This window comes from Strigops habroptila, chromosome 6, assembly GCF_004027225.2.
Source record: "Strigops habroptila isolate Jane chromosome 6, bStrHab1.2.pri, whole genome shotgun sequence".
NCBI lineage: Eukaryota > Metazoa > Chordata > Aves > Psittaciformes > Psittacidae > Strigops > Strigops habroptila.
Genome location: NC_044282.2, coordinates 31450905 through 31467160, shown reverse-complemented (window position 1 = coordinate 31467160; position 16256 = coordinate 31450905). Strand labels below are relative to the sequence as shown.

Here is a 16256-nt window from a genome sequence, read left to right as displayed (position 1 = left end):
ATTTCATTATTACATATGATGTAGGTTTTATATATCATGTAAATAATGCTATATATTATTTTACATGCGTCTTTTAAATTTTAATTAAATTTACCTTAAATAGTTCTAATTCCTACCATTTTCTCTTTCTCAGAAAAGATAGCTTTACATGTTAGTGAGTTGCTTTTCTAAATAGACCCTCTTTGGCTATATAAAATTAACAAGTATCCTAGAAAAAAGATGTCTGTATTTCCAGGAGGTTATTTTCATTTGCTAAGCCACTGTCCATCATATTCGAAAAATCCTGGCAGTCAGGTGAAGTTCCCGATGACTGGAAGAAGGGTAATATAACCCCCATTTTCAAGACGGGGAAGGTGGAAGACCCGGGGAACTACAGACCAGTCAGTCTCACCTCTGTGCCTGGCAAAATCTTGGAACAGTTTCTCCTGGAAAACATGCTAAGGCACATGAAAAACAACGAGGTGGTTGGTGACAGCCAACATGGCTTCACTAAGGGGAAATCCTGCCTAACCAATTTGGTGGCCTTCTATGATGGAACCACGGAACTGATGGACAGCGGCAGAGCAGTTGATGTCATCTACCTGGACTTGTGCAAAGCATTCGACACTGTCCCACATGACATCCTTGTCTCTAAGTTGGAGAGACATCAATTTGATAGATGGACCACTCGGTGGATAAAAAACTGGCTGGATGGCCGCACGCAAAGAGTTGTGGTAAATGGCTCGATGTCCAGTTGGAAACCTGTAACGAGTGGTGTCCCTCAGGGATCGGTGTTGGGACCGGTCCTGTTCAACATCTTTGTCGGTGACATGGACAGTGGGATTGAGTGCGCCCTCAGCAAGTTTGCCGATGACACCAAGCTGTGTGGTTCGGTTGATACGCTGGAGGGAAGGGATGCCATCCAGAGGGACCTTGACACGCTTGTGAGGTGGGCCGATGCCAACCTTATGAAGTTTAACCAAGGCAAGTGCAAGGTCCTACACCTGGGTCGGGGCAACCCCAGGCACTGCTACAGGCTGGGCAGAGAAGAGATTCAGAGCAGCCCTGCAGAAAAGGACTTGGGGGTGTTGGTTGACGAGAAGCTTAACATGAGCCGGCAGTGTGCGCTTGCAGCCCAGAAAGCCAACCGCATCCTGGGCTGCATCAAAAGAAGCGTGACCAGCAGGTCGAAGGAGGTGATCCTGCCCCTCTACTCTGCTCTTGTGAGACCCCACTTGGAGTACTGCGTACAGTTCTGGTGTCCTCAACATAAAAAGGACATGGAGCTGTTGGAGCGAGTCCAGAGGAGGGCCACGAGGATGATAAGAGGGCTGGAGCACCTCCCGTATGAAGACAGGCTGAGAAAGTTGGGGCTGTTCAGCCTGGAGAAGAGAAGGTTGCGTGGAGACCTCATAGCAGCCTTCCAGTATCTGATGGGGGTCTACAAGGATGCTGGGGAGGGACTCTTCCTTAGGGACTGTAGTGGTAGGACAAGGGGTAATGGGTTCAAACTTAAACAGGGGAAGTTTAGATTAGATATAAGGAAGAAGTTCTTTACAGTGAGGGTGATGAAGCACTGGAACGGGTTGCCCAGGGAGGTTGTGGATGCTCCATCCCTGGCGGTGTTCAAGGCCAGGTTGGACAGAGCCTTGAGCCACATGGTTTAGGGCAAGGTGTCCCTGCCCATGGCAGGGGGGTTGGAACTAGATGATCTTAAGGTCCTTTCCAACCCTTACGATTCTATGATTCTATGATTCTATGATTTCACATTAAAATGTTTTGCTTACTCAGATTATTCCAATACATTGCAAATGAAAACTATAGGTGGAAAGAAGGGTTCGAGATGGTTCATCTCTTTTGATCTCTTCACTGTAGTATTGCTTAGGTGATGAGTAAGAAAAATCCAAGCTTCTATGCGCAGATCAGTTTTAGTGGACTCCTTAGAATCAGAAGCCAGTGACAAATGTAGCTATTTTCCATTGTTAGAAAGGAAAAATAAATCAATAGAGTAGAAGTAGTAACTTCTGGATTTTATTTTTTTTTTTTATTCCACTTCAATGCCTAGACAGTATTACACATATTTGTATAACCTCTTTCTTTTCTATGTGCCACTGCCACACATGCCTATCCTCCTGTTTTTCAGCAGTGATAAAAGTCAATTTTCACACTCATCTGTGTTTATCTGTGTGAATTATCTTGATACACAAAACTATTTGACTTTCCTACTTCTAAAAATACCAAGTTGTTTTGCATCTTGAAAAAAGATTATGAAAGGAAGCAAAATCACCAACTTGTTTTGCCTGTAATGACAGTTAAGATGGTTTCCATCCAGAAACTGTTGTATATTTGAAAACACAAAGACCTTTTGGCTGGAGTGACAACAACATCTGCAAAAATCAAACAGCGTCATCCATCCCAAGAATTTCCTGAAGATATCCTGCCAATTACTTTTACTAGTAGGTGACGATTAATCATAACCTGCCTGGCATCTGAGCAGAGAGATCTGATCCCTGACCAGAAAGAAAACCTATATTCAGACATAGCTGAAAGCAAATTTTGCCAGGACTCAAGATCCTGAGCACCATTATTTTTAGTGTATGCAAAACTCAGATTGTCTCAGATTGCTTGGGGTTTTTTTGTTATTGACGGTGGTATTTAGGCTTTATATTCCTCTGTAAAATTGAGGAATATGCTATAAATCTGCTCAGCTTTTTTGGGGAGGTGCACAACTCAGCTTCCTGCCTCTCCCAAATTACTCTAGAGATCTTCAGGTGATATAATTCAATGGATGACATTAAACTTTTTTTTTATAGGTAGAGAATAATCAAAGAATCATAGAATAGTTAGGGTTGGAAAGGACCTTAAGATCATCTAGTTCCAACCCCCCTGCCATGGGCAGGGGCACCTCACACTGGACCAGGCTGCCCAAGGCTCTGTCCAACCTGACCTTGAACACCGCCAGAGATGGAGCATTCACAACTTCCTTGGGCAACCCATTCCAGTGCTTCACCGCCCTCACTGTAAAGAACTTCTTCCTTCTGTCTAATTTAAACTTCCCCTGTTTAAGTTTGAAGGCATGCTTGAGCATATTGTATTTCGGAGTATGAATTCCGGTGACCTCCAAAGATGGTATGTCTCCAGATTAGTCCCTAAGAATCCAGTTTGCAGATTTTGATGATCTTGTACATACTGAATTGTACTTACCAGTAAACTGTACCACCAATAAATAGTTCTGCTTCTTCCAATGGGGTAATTTACAAAATATGATAACATCCATAAGCTTTCTAAATATGGTAATATTGATCATCTCTCTGTTCAGAGATGTAATTACAGGTTTAATCCTTTACAAAAAAAAAAAAAAAAAATCTGGACTTTTTAAAGATAAAATTATTGAAAATTCTTGTTTTCTGGGGTAAACACTTACGCAAGGTCACTTAAAGTTCAGCCATATTAGACTAAATTTTTCTTCCATAACTATGTGAAATATCCCACTGATTTCATAGCAAGGGGAATATTGACAGAGCAAAGGAACTGCCACCTGGTAAAAGCATTACAATTTGCCTCTATACACAGTAACTGTTGCAGCATACTCTAATAATGATTTTTATTCTTTAGCCTCTTGAACCAGGAGAGGGAAGTGGTTAATATCTTCTTTGAAACTAAAAGCATTTTTTCAGCCAGTTATGGTGAAATGACCTTTTCTAGTCTGTGGCCTTTCTCAACAAGTGCTCAAGGAATAATGATACAATTATTTCCCTGCCTGAATATCCCTCTATTAGGGTATTCAGAAGCCTTGAACTCTCTGCATATCTTTTACTTTTTGTTTGTTTGTTTGTGAGTTGTTTTTTTCAGCTAGCCCACAGGAACACAAAATACACCAATGCTAAATATGTTAGTAGGCTGTGCAAAAAGGCTTCTGTTCCAATAGGGAAGTTTGTATAAACAGACCTTTTCTTTTAGGAATCTGAAAAAAAGCAACCTTATTTTCATGAACTGATATACAGCCTAAGTCAGGTGCCAGTCATTACGCTATACCATAAACTGCTTTAAAATGCCAATTTATATCATTTTAGTATAGAGCCCGTTGAATATATTTTTGTTATCATGATTCTATAGTGTGATGTGCTCAAATACAGTGCTCTAGAACGTGTGTTTTGTTAACTTTGTGCGGTAGTATCTGATTAAAATTCGAAGTACATTTCTGCACTGATTAGATTATACTCTCTGGTCCCAACCAGCTAGCTGTGGAGATTGTTGTAGACAAATCGAAGGGAGTTCTGAGAACAGCAATAAGTACGATGAAGCTACTGGAAGAACTGATACAGAAAGAGATATTAGAAAAACTTAAATGCTGGTCATTCCCTCTCTTCCATCACTCATACCTCTTAGCAATTCACAATAGAAAGGTGTTAATTATTTCTGTGTAGCTGTTGTAAATCTGGATTAAAGGCTATTCAGACTCCTCAGTGAGTGAGAATAATTGCTCACTGTGCTGTAATATGCATGTTTAACCTCTGCTAGGGCAAACAGAACCAATGTCAAAGCACTGCTGGTGCTCTTAGTTAATTATGGAGCCCAGTGGCTCTATAAAGCCACAGAGTCAGAGTGTTGTTTTTTTCAGGAGTAACTTTGAAATTTAGGATAATGAACTGTCCTGAGAACAATTCATAAGAAATGACAATTCATAAGAGGAAGAACAATTCATAAGAAATGACCACTAGAAGCCGTGTCTTTTCTCTGGGTCATAGGTAATAACTCTCACTCAAAATCAGACCTTAGAAGGGCAGCCTAAAGGTAGCTAAAATTTGGTAATACGGTTGCCAGTTAGTTTCCTTTGTGAGTTAATACAGCTGCAGGCTACATAAACCACACTCTTCAGACTTTCTGCTTTTTCTTGAAGTTTGGCAGGCAGATGTGTCCTACTGTTGCTCTAGTTTATTGCCTCTTTGTACTGTTCTGTAGCCAGAGCAGACACGGTAATTGATAGCCATCCTGCATACTCTTAACAAGAATGTGTAAAATCAGAGCATTTTCTGTGAATGTATAGCAAACGCTGTTTTGATGATATAGTGATGATTCTAAAATGATTTAATATTGTTCATTTTCTGTTCAGATAAAATCAGAGAAAAAATTGTCACAAGATTGATTTAACCTGTATTAGCTCAAAGTGTCATTTTTACTTAGAAGGAAAGGACACTACGATATATCCACATTAAATGCAGGCAACAGGAAAAGCTCTCACATCTTATACACTAAGACTTTGAAGAATGTGAAAGAAGGATAATGCAGGTTTGTGTACTAGTTTGAGCGTGTACATGAGCTTTGAGCAGGTGAGAGATTGTAATTAATTACATTTCCTAATATCATCCTGACATTCTTTCTGTAATTTTAGAGATTGTCCCAGTGGTATATCAAGACTTTGAGACATTTTGCAATATCCAAGTAAATCCTCTGTGTTCACCCTTTTACCTGTATAACTAGGTCTATTAGCATACTTCTGAATACTGTAAAATCTCACAACATCCAAAAAGTTCATAGTAGGAAAATTACATAGAAAAATCAATAGAAGTAAAACAATCCATTATGATGGTTTGTCTTGTCTGCTTTTTCATCATTATTAATCTCTCATTCACAGAGTTGCCTTTAGAAGTGCTTATAGCTTAGAAATGCTAACTAGACCTCCAACGGTAACCCAACCAATCGTTTCTGACCAAGCTTGAGCAGGATAAGGCAGCCCTGCACTGGCCTTACTCTGCGAAGTGGGGAACTCAGGCTGGCACATGTCTCATAAGCTATTTGAGTTTCAGGTTATTGCATTACAAGTTACTCGTCTTTACTTACATGTCACTATTTTAGTGGGATTGGACAATACACAAATATAATCTATTACACACATGAGTCCTGGGCTCATCTTTTTGTATTTTTTAGGGGGAGGCATGGTTCTTAAGATGGTGGCTTTCAACTAGAAAATCCTTTGCTAAATGACTATTAACAAAACTTTCATGCAGTCTCAGGGGTTTCTTGAGAGGTACTTGGCAAAATGTCTGAAGTGGAAGAACTCACTGTTTGAAATTTAGTTTGAAATTGTAATATTCAAAAGCGGACATTGCAAAAGCTGCTGAGATGATCTCAAATCTCAGACTGGAGTTAACAAGAAAGGACACTATCTGCAAAGATGAAAATATGAGAGAGATTTTTAAAGAGAGAATAAAATCAGCATCATAGCTGAAGACATGCTTAATGTTTTGGAAGATCACGGACAAGATACTAGCTTGAAAAAAATCAGAGAAGTTAATGTACACCAGAAACGTCTGTCTTCTAGTAAGTCATTACAAGGAAGTCTGGAATTATACTGCCTATTACTCACGCTCACATCACAGGCTTTCCTGGTGCTTTACAGCAAGATACAGGATGAAACTTGAGTCCCCATTAAATTAATGGAAATGTTCCCATTTACTTCTTCCCGATTTTCTAGTTTTGCCACTAAAAGGTAAAGAGGAAAATATTGATAGAAGTTTGCTTAAGCCTTCCTAAAATACATAAATAACATGGAGATTTTAGCTAAATTCAAGTGGAATGTGAAAGGAAGTTCAGAAGAATATTTTGCTCTCTTGCTTAAAAGAGGGCAAATGGGACCTGAGATATGTTGGATTAAAATGTGGCAGGGAGAGAATTATAAAGTACTTAACTTTTCATTTTCCTGAGTATGCTTAGATAAGAAAACCAAGCAAGTTTAACATACTCAGAAGTTACTTTCAACTATTGCAAACTTTTCTTTGGACTCTGATTTCATTCCAAGAAGGGTTTATTTTGATTTATCTTACACCTGTTACTGGCAAGCTAAACCATACTGAAATAATGTGCCTGCCTGCCTTACCTGCTTCCAAGAGAAACACAGCCAAGGAGGGCTGCCTTAGATAATGGACACACTCTTTCCTTCCGTATTGCCAGCCTGAGGAGTTGGTGGGGAGTGTTTGGGAAGGGGAGGGTTGTATTGTGAAGTGGTGAAAAAGAGAAGAGAGCAAGGTGTGAAAAAAATACCAGCAGCCTGGGAAGGCTCTTTTCCCTCCAGCTGCTTCTTAAACATGTGCCAGTGCGTTTTCTGCTCCCCCACTCCATCAGACTCTCCTCGCTTTGCCTCTCCCCATCCCTACCCTCCGTCTAGAAGGGTACACACAAGTAGGTAACTCTCTTGGACCAGTGCTTTAAAAAAGGGAAAAGAGAGCTATGCTGCTCTTGGCTTCTTTGTCTCTCGTGGTCAGAGGGGACCAGAGACCCTCAGTGGGGCAGAGGGCTCCCAGCAGTGCAGGGTAGATGCTGCATGGTGCTGGCAAAACCAAATTAATTTGAATTTTCTGCATTGGGGACCTCCAGAAAACTCCATGTTATAAGGAAAGCTGTCAGAGGTCCTGGAATGGGCAGGAACGAGGGCAGGGGCAAATCACTGGCTTATGTAAAAAAAGAGTCCTATTGCGAGTTGCTGAGGGTAACCAAAACCACTTTAATAATTTCCAGACCAAGGGCATATTCATAATGTTTGGGTGACCTTATGCTTTTTTAAGTTCTAAGAATGATTTGCAGGAGTGCACTCCGTTTTTCTAATAGTGATACCTGGTTTGCTGCTAGCCAGTCACTTTGCTGTTCTGCTAGGAGCAGGCTGGGACGAGCCAAGCTAACCAGTGACACTCTTTTTTCAACACAGTTCATATTGCTCAAGGCTTCCCAACATGCTCTATGTGAGCCTCAGATCCCGATAAACACACCTAAATATAGAAGTTTGCTTGTAGGTGGGTATGCATGTGCTACATGTTTATACTTCCAGTATAGCCGGTCAAGATCTAGGGCTTAGTTCAGCGGAGTACATAGAGGTGTCCCCTGTTACATGATACTCACTGCTCTACAGCGACTTCTCCTGGAGGGCACGGCCCTCCCAGGTCTGAGAGCATAGCTGCTGGACCTAGGGGTGTCTCAGATACCTTAAGGCATCTCAAATAACACTGGACAAATAAATCTGGGCAGCTAAATCTACCCTTTTTTGTACTAAGCCCAGAGTGCAAGTCTGCTGAGCAGCCATGGGAACCTTCGTGAGGATTAGCTGCACCTCTCTTCGTTGACATGATCTCCTTGTGCTGCACAGGGAGTTAAGACACCTACTTCACGTGTAGACACCTAAATTTAAATGTCTTCACATAGAGCTGAATCCCATCCCACCTATTTTTCTGATCTCCATTAGAATTTGTGATGTCTTTAACTTTTCCTGGTCAGTTGTCCTATTTCTGAACTCTCACGCAGGCCTCCTGCAGCTGGTTGTCGCGCTCTTGAGATTTGTACTGTGCAGAAACGCCGCAGGATACTTTATCCATTTCTGGCTCTTCTTGATCTCTGAACTTGTTGGATTTACATCTACAAGCAAATCCAGCTTTTTTTATATGGTAGCCACCTATGATTTGCCCATGTAGTAGCCAAAGGCATTTTAAAATGTCAGAGCATAAGAACAGGCAGAAGGTCAGCCTTAGCTAACATACTATGTCCAACAGTGACCCTAGCCAATGGTAAACAGCCAGGGAAGATTACACAAGTAGGGCAAACAGGCAGTGATATTTCTTCATGAGTCTCACAGCCTCCAACAGCCCGATGCTTGGAGATGCCCTGAGCCAGAAGTGGGCTCTTGCTATTAGCCCTGTATTAAGTCTTCTCCCATCACACCATGCCGCTGGCTTTGAACCTATGTAAACTTTTAGTACCTTGTGGCGAGGATTTCCACAATTTAACAGGACAGTCCTTAAACCACAGTTTATCTGTACCCTTAATATTGTAATAAAAGGATAAAGCCATCCATAGGTAAGTTCAGAGAAACTTGGGTTGTTTGCAGATGTTTGGACCTCAACATACTTTGGAGGCTGAGCAAAATGAACCAAGGCTATTTCCTACTGTACTAGAGCAGGCTAGGGAATCAGTCTTCTGCTTTTAGGTACAGCCAGTCTCTCTCACAGCTCACCTGTGGGGGTTCTTTTCACTTAGTGGGTCATTCTTGACTTGCAGGAGCTATACTTGGGACAAAATGAGTGAAAGAATCGAAACTCACATCAACAAGAAATTGCTTTCAGTTCTTCACTGGCAAACGTGCATTTAGATTATCCTTGCATAGAAACATACAAACACCACAAAATCCTAAGTTTTAAAACACCAGTTATTTCTTACAAAGGCTCTTTAAGTTTTTAAAGAAGACCAGGAAGTTAATTCTGAAGTGAGGAAGTAACACAGAACTTGTTCTGTGCTTTTCCACTCCATGCACACCGGTGTGTCAGCCCCAGTCATCATAAAAGAACATTTGCTTTCTCACAGCATCTATGTGCCATGGCTGTGCTGCTTCTCCTCATCTCCCTTTAATGCTGTTCTGGCTCTAAGGGCAGTTGGCTGATTAGTTCATGCATAACAAACTCGCTCTCACAGTTTGAGTCTGTGACCTGAAGAAATAAATACCAACACTAGCTGTGCTTCAACAAACTTTCCAGGCTGCCAGCTAAAAGAATGCTGCTGAGTACCCAGCACTGTATTTCTTCCTTTCCAGGAAATGGTACATCAGGGGAGTTGTGTCCAGAAACTACAAAGCCTCAACCACACAGTGTTTGTACTCATAGAAAATTAATACATGTGCTTTTAAGTCCGATTCCACTGGACTCTCACCACTGGGTCTGCTCTTTTTTTTTCTTATCTTTGTTTTCTTTTTTGCCTTTTCATAGGAAATTTTATATGGGAAAAGATAGAAAGAGAGAAAGTTCTAGTCCATCTACTTATTTGTATAGTTTGCTACATTAGGCCTCAAAGCTCCTCCGTGAGCTCCTTCAACACTGCTCCTCTTATCCATATGTTTTCAAAATTACCACCCTCAGTTTTCACCCTGGAGGGTCCCAAGATAGTTTTTGACACCAGCCCTGACCTCACATCGCTACCTCAAACAGGAATCTCAGTGCTCTGGATTTCCACTCATCACAGGAGTCTCTTTTTTGAGCCCCTCATTCCGCTCATGTACTTATATACGTTATTTATTGGTACTTGGACATTAATTTTTTCTGTAATGTATTTCTTTCAGACATCATTGTTCTCATCGCTTCAATAGCAGTTGTTTCTGCAAAAACTCAGGGTAACATTTTTGCAACATCAGCACTGAGAAGTCTTCGTTTCCTACAGATCCTTCGTATGGTGCGCATGGACCGAAGAGGAGGCACTTGGAAATTGTTAGGTTCAGTAGTGTATGCACATAGCAAGGTATGTAATCCTAGATGCTGATTTTGTCTGGTTGATATCTTCACTTAATGTGATGCAACAAGAGGCCAAGGAAACAAACATTTACCAGTTTCGAGCAGAATGCCTAAAATTTTCTGAAGTAACTTTAATTGTAATGGGCATTAGCACAGATACATCAGGCCATGTTAAATAACAGTTTTTCGAGTATGTTGAAAATGTTGTCCTTGATAAGCCGTTGTAATTTGACATATATTGGTGAAGTTGCTGCAGCATCAAACCATAGCAGTAGACTCGGTGCACTTTCAGAGAAAATTTGTGTCCCTAGGGAAACATTTGACTCTTAACTGCTCAAATGCCAGAAAAACGTGTAGATCTTTTCATTACGTCTTCCTTGAAAAGCCATTCTGTTCAGTCTTTCAAGGGGATATTGATCTCTGATTTCTTTTATCTAGGAATTAATCACAGCCTGGTACATAGGATTTTTAGTACTCATCTTTTCATCTTTCCTGGTTTATCTGGTGGAAAAAGATGCAAATAACCAATTCTCCACGTATGCAGATGCTCTCTGGTGGGGCACAGTAAGTACAGAAAAATAATATTCATTTTTTAACCAGTATGGTAGAGTGCTTTGAATGTCACATACTGTGGGTTTTAACTTAGTGTGCTGTTCACTGAATTGTTTTCACTGGCAGAAAACTCCTCTGAGAAGCTCCCTCCTTCATTTATTCATTTGTACATCCATAGTTCATTTCACCTTCCTGCAGAATATCTCTTTATGTGTTTTTGCTGCAAACCAGACCACTAAACCTTCCAGAGAAGAAAACATTTTATTTTTTTAATCCAGATCCTTTCAGTAGTATAGTTTGTAACGTGGTGCCACAAAGAGCTGCTTTGATCCAAATCAGAGGGCTATAAACTGAAGTGCAGGAAAACGAACAAGTGTCGGAAGAGAAAGAGGGAAAAAAATTCTTTCATCAGCTTTGCAGTAAAGGAAAGAGTATCATCAGCACCCCAGATGTTGTTTCTCCTTCTTCTGTACCTTGGGCACAAAAACAAGAATAAATATCCCCATTCTGGTTCAGCAGTGTTATTTTTACAGATGTAAAAGCTGTGATATAATTGAGCTCATGATTAATTATCAAATCAGTTGTTTTTACTTTGTTGAAAAGTACATGTCTGAAAGACTGCTTTTCTGAAAAAAGGAAGATTACATGAATGCTTACTTGTCTAAATAAACTAGGCTTCAAATTAATAACGAAAAACTAGATGTGCTTTTTTTTTTTTTTTTTTTTTAATGGTGTAATGTGTAGGGGTTTTGGCTTTAAAATGCCCTATAGTGAGCTAGACTCTGTGTGGGAGTTACTAATGCAGCTTAAGAAATCCGCCCTAAGAAAGCCTATGGCATAGCTATTGCCAGCCAGTATAAAACTGCTTTTCCTTCTGATGAATTAGAACAAACACCATGATCTCTGACAGTGTCTGGGTAGTGAAATGATGCCTGTGAGATCATTAATGCTGGCACAAACTAGAGCACTCATTAGTTTTCCTGGAACAAGTGCAAGACCTGAACCAGACTTTGACACCTTTCTTCGTCATAGGGATGCAGAAATGAAGCTTTCTCTCTCCAAACCACCTGCTGAAAAGACTTTGTCTGGATTCAGTAGTATCTGAAGGCTCAGAGCATGCAATTGGGCAAAAGCCCTTTCCAAAATGCTTGAAATCTTACTTGTCTTCAGGTCTCACTTGTGCATTTACAAATACACAGAAATACTTTTCCCAAAATGTGTTGCTTGAGAGCATCAAGACAGATCTCCAACAAAATACACATTTTTATCCTGTAATCTAAACACATGTAAAATTCGAATTGGCTGAAGTCGTGAAAGATGGTTTTGCCCCAGTCACATCCCTGTAGTTTATTTTGTTTCACTTTTCTTCAAAAGCTGAGGTCTAGGTTTGGCTTAAAGCTTTCTAACCTGCCCTTATTGACATGGTTGTGAAGCATCTGGCTTGGGATGGGCACCCTGGCTCCAGCAGTCTGCAGGCACATTTGCCCCTTTGAGGATAGCAGTGGGGACGTGGACCTGCGAGAGACCTTCCTGTGGCAGTGCGCAGGAATGCAGACATGCTTTCAGCCATTCAATTCTCCAGGAAACACCCTCTATCTTTCTACAAAGCCGTGTGTGATTTAGCACTGCTTACACAGGACTAAGCAGAGGATTGTACCCACCTGCCAGCAGGCAATTGTGGGTACAATAGTAGTAACGTATGCATAAGGAATGGGAAAGTCACAGCAAACTCAGACCTCAACTCACACATCTGTCTGAGGCTCCTGTTAGATCCAGCGCCTTCTCCCTGAGCTGCTCTAGAAGCAGGAACAAGATCTTTATTTTAGAATTTGCTTCTCCACTTCTTGCTGACTGCTATTTTTTAAGGAAAAACCCTGCTAAGAATTGTATAAATTGGTGCTTAAAATATTTTGTACACTATGAAGATGTATGACTCATAGGTCAAATAAGTAGTGCAACTGAGAAAATAGGAATCTTTTCTTGACATCAACAGGAAAAACAACAAATTGTAATCAAAAAAATTAAATCTATATTGTACAGTGCTATATCTTTTCTTCTTTCCCCAGTGTGTGACATGAATGCATTTAAATTTTTAATGTGTTTAAGTGCACAAAGTTACTGAAAATCAGTTTCCCACTTACCTGTTATCTTTGCCATTTAAATAATGGTATTTTTTGTATAATATGTAAAACAGTATGTGGGAAATGCATAACGTGCTTCTTAGTCATGGTTGTTTTTACTGCCAGAGTAACCCACATGCAGATTTTGAAAAGGTCAGATTGTGTAGCATTCTAGGGGAAACTAATGCTTAGTCTCATTTATTTGTTTATTTGCAAAAGTTGTTCTAACTTAAACCATGGAGTACCTACCAAATCCCAGAATGAATTCTGTGATGGCAGAATTACAAGCAAAGAATGCATTGAAGTCAGGCACAAATAGTGCCTTACAAATAGTAACCTTACATTTCAAGCTTTTAGAGGCACTTATGCCCATCCTTATGGGACCAGACCCAGCATGCACCAATTAAACTATTCATTAATTCAGATTATTTGAAGCCCATACCCTGCTATGGTCGTTTCACTGACTCCATTTCTAAAGCCTGTATTTTTGTGCTGAAATAAAAGGCAGGATATGGCATCCTGATTTACATATGAGTACTCCACTCTATTTGCAATTGTATGTTGTACTGTGCAACCTGCAGTTTAACATCATGCTAATGTTACTATTGTGAATATTCTTGTGATTGGGGTCCCCACAGTGCTGCCTAACACAGCAGCACACAACACTGTGTGTTCTATGAAGAGCTCAAGTTCAAAATTTGCTTTGGTAGAGAAGGGTAAATTCATTTAACAACAAAATAACTAAACTGTATGGGAACAAAAGGTCAATTAAAAAACTTAAGTATTTCAAAACAAAACCATGTGTAGTGTTCTGAGGACTGCTAGGGTTAGCTAGAACTGTGTGTGCTTATAGTAGCGTTTCATTTGTACATCAATTAGTTTTACCTGCAAATGTAATGCAGGTAAGATTCCTGTCTCTCTTACACATTTGATACAGCTTCTCTTACTAAGTCATTATTTTTTAGTAGTATCCAGTAGTTACAGTTGGATACGGAGTGGTTCTGGCACTTCACAGTGACCTGTAGGTGAACAAAACATATTACAATGAATAATATTGTCACAATTACTAGCTCAAATGAGTTAATATCGATGACGTTTTTCCCACTTAATATAATGATAGCATTTGCAAACTACTTTTTTTCTCATTTAATTGATGTCAGGTAAAGATTCAAAAGGTAAGTACTGCTAGCAAAATATTAAATGACATCAGAAAGAAATATTAGGGTAGAGAAGGGCCTCCTGGGTCCTATCTCATCTAATTGAAGGCATCTAGGTTATACAATCACATTCCTTATTATATTACCTCACTTATTATTAGCATATTTATTAGCTCCAGCAATGAGTTATAACAGAGGTTCTATTGTTGCTGTAAGTTTTGAGTCCAGGCAGGTGACACTGCCCACCTTGGCTGGTCTGTCCAGACACCTCATTCATAGAAGCAACTAAAATGGAGTGGTTTGCATCTGGTGCAAGAGGTAGGACTCAGCTAGCTCTTTTAGCCATGTAGGAGTGTGATTCAGTTTCTTGGCATACAGTGCCATGGAAGATCTGTTTGAGAGTCTGTCTCGTGCCTCTATTGCGGATGGTCGCTGCTCAGATGCCTTAGGACATCTCAGGTAACAGTAGACGTTTGTTTTCAGGCAAGCCTAAGTCGGACATTTGAGGATAGGGTGAGTTACATGCTGCAGGAATCTCTCTTTCCATTGTCTATGTTGTGGTGACCAGATCATGCTAAACACCCAAGCATTTTATTTTTCAAGTTGGGTAAAATGAATCCTATACAAATAAACTAAAAGGTTTGGTTTGCTGTCCTGGTTTAGGCTGTGGTGATCAGACACAGAGCTACTCAGCAGGTATCTGCAGAAAGGCATGATTCACACACCGTGTTATTTCTTTCACTGTATCTTTATCCTCATTATCACCACTTTGCTTCCTCTGACCAACTCTCTTCTCAAATAAACAACCTGTCCCTAATTACCTTCAGAAGTTTGCTACAGATTTTGTAGGTCTGTTACCTAGTCACCCTTGATCTTGTATGGTACCTCTGTTGCAGTCACCTGCATGCTGTGTCCTTGCAAGATTGCAATCTCCAAAAGATCCCAAATAATTTCCTCCAGTTACCTTCAAAATTTGGTGACTTCTCCCTCAACCATCCAGTGATGTCTGGAAATTCCTCATGTTGTCACAGTCTCAGATCCAGTAATTTTCCACACCCTGTTCAGTTAATTTAACCTCAGGATTATGCCAGTCAGGGCCTGGCCAGTGGTTTAGTCATTCACTTGCAACACTAGCAAAGATGAATTACTGAACTTGACCCTGAAGTTGTCTGGAAAAATGTTTTCTCAGTTGTGTGATGAGAGGAATATAAAATGAAGAACAAACCCATTTGTTCAGTGTTGAATAAGGCAATACAGCACGGTGTTGACACCTATACCCCCATGTTAAAACCATCCTAAGATAAAAGAGCTCAAAGTGAGCAAGAAGCCACTGATACTCTTAATCACGGACTGATAGCATTAAGTCCTCAGGACCTAAAAGAATGGGGGGAAAGGCTTTAATATGGTCTTATTATTTTCTTTGGAGAAATTCCAGAATACAGTCTGTTTGAGTGCTTGTGGGTTTGGATTGCTCCCAGATGTCAGATTCCAAAGGTTCGAGTTTGTCTTTCACTCCTTCAGAAGACAGTTCGGTGACAATATCATTAATATGCAGATGACACTTGGTGCTGTTTCCTTCTGCTCAGCCTAGCCAGGAGATATCTGTACTTTCCACTGTCTGGCAGAGATAGGGAGCTGGACAGAAGCCAAGAAAGTGGGCTTGTTCCAGAGCTTCAAACGGCTTCACAATGGCTGGCCTGGAAACGAATTTTGAGGAACTTTTATTCAGGGATTCATTTGTTCAAATGCTTCATTGCTCTCGGGGTCTTAATAGCCTCAAACTGTTCTGCACGAACTGTTCTGTGATGAGAAGAGCTGGGAATACCTTCTTCAACAAGCAAAGGGAAACCAAATCAAGCCCCTCTGCGAGGCCAAGAGCGTGGTTGCATCAGCTCACCTCTGTCAGAAAAGAGGGAGCTGCGTTCCCATCTCCCTTCCTCCTTATTGCTCCATCTCAGCCACGTGCTGCCTTGTGCAGCCTCTGGAGCTTGTTAGATGCCTCCATGAACTAACGCAACTCACAGAAACAGCAGAAACAAACCACACAGAAATATGGATAATTCTTTCTACTTCCCTGGGTTGCACTGGCTTCCCAGCAAAATCTGGGAAAAAAGAGGGAAGTGAAGATGAGCAAGGAAAGAGAGTGAGACCTGATAATCATGCGAGGTGGTGTGTCTGTGTCCAGG

General features: G+C 40.6%; 1 protein-coding gene across 1 annotated transcript in view; it reads left to right on the top strand.

The window, feature by feature from the left end:
• The window catches only part of KCNQ5 (potassium voltage-gated channel subfamily Q member 5), a 276037-nt gene that overhangs the window by 215192 nt on the left and 44589 nt on the right, over positions 1-16256 (top strand). The window contains exons 4-5 of the mRNA XM_030489965.1: positions 10073-10248; positions 10680-10805. Of these exons, the coding sequence (XP_030345825.1) occupies positions 10073-10248; positions 10680-10805 (302 nt within the window). The remainder of the gene's footprint in view (positions 1-10072; positions 10249-10679; positions 10806-16256) is intronic.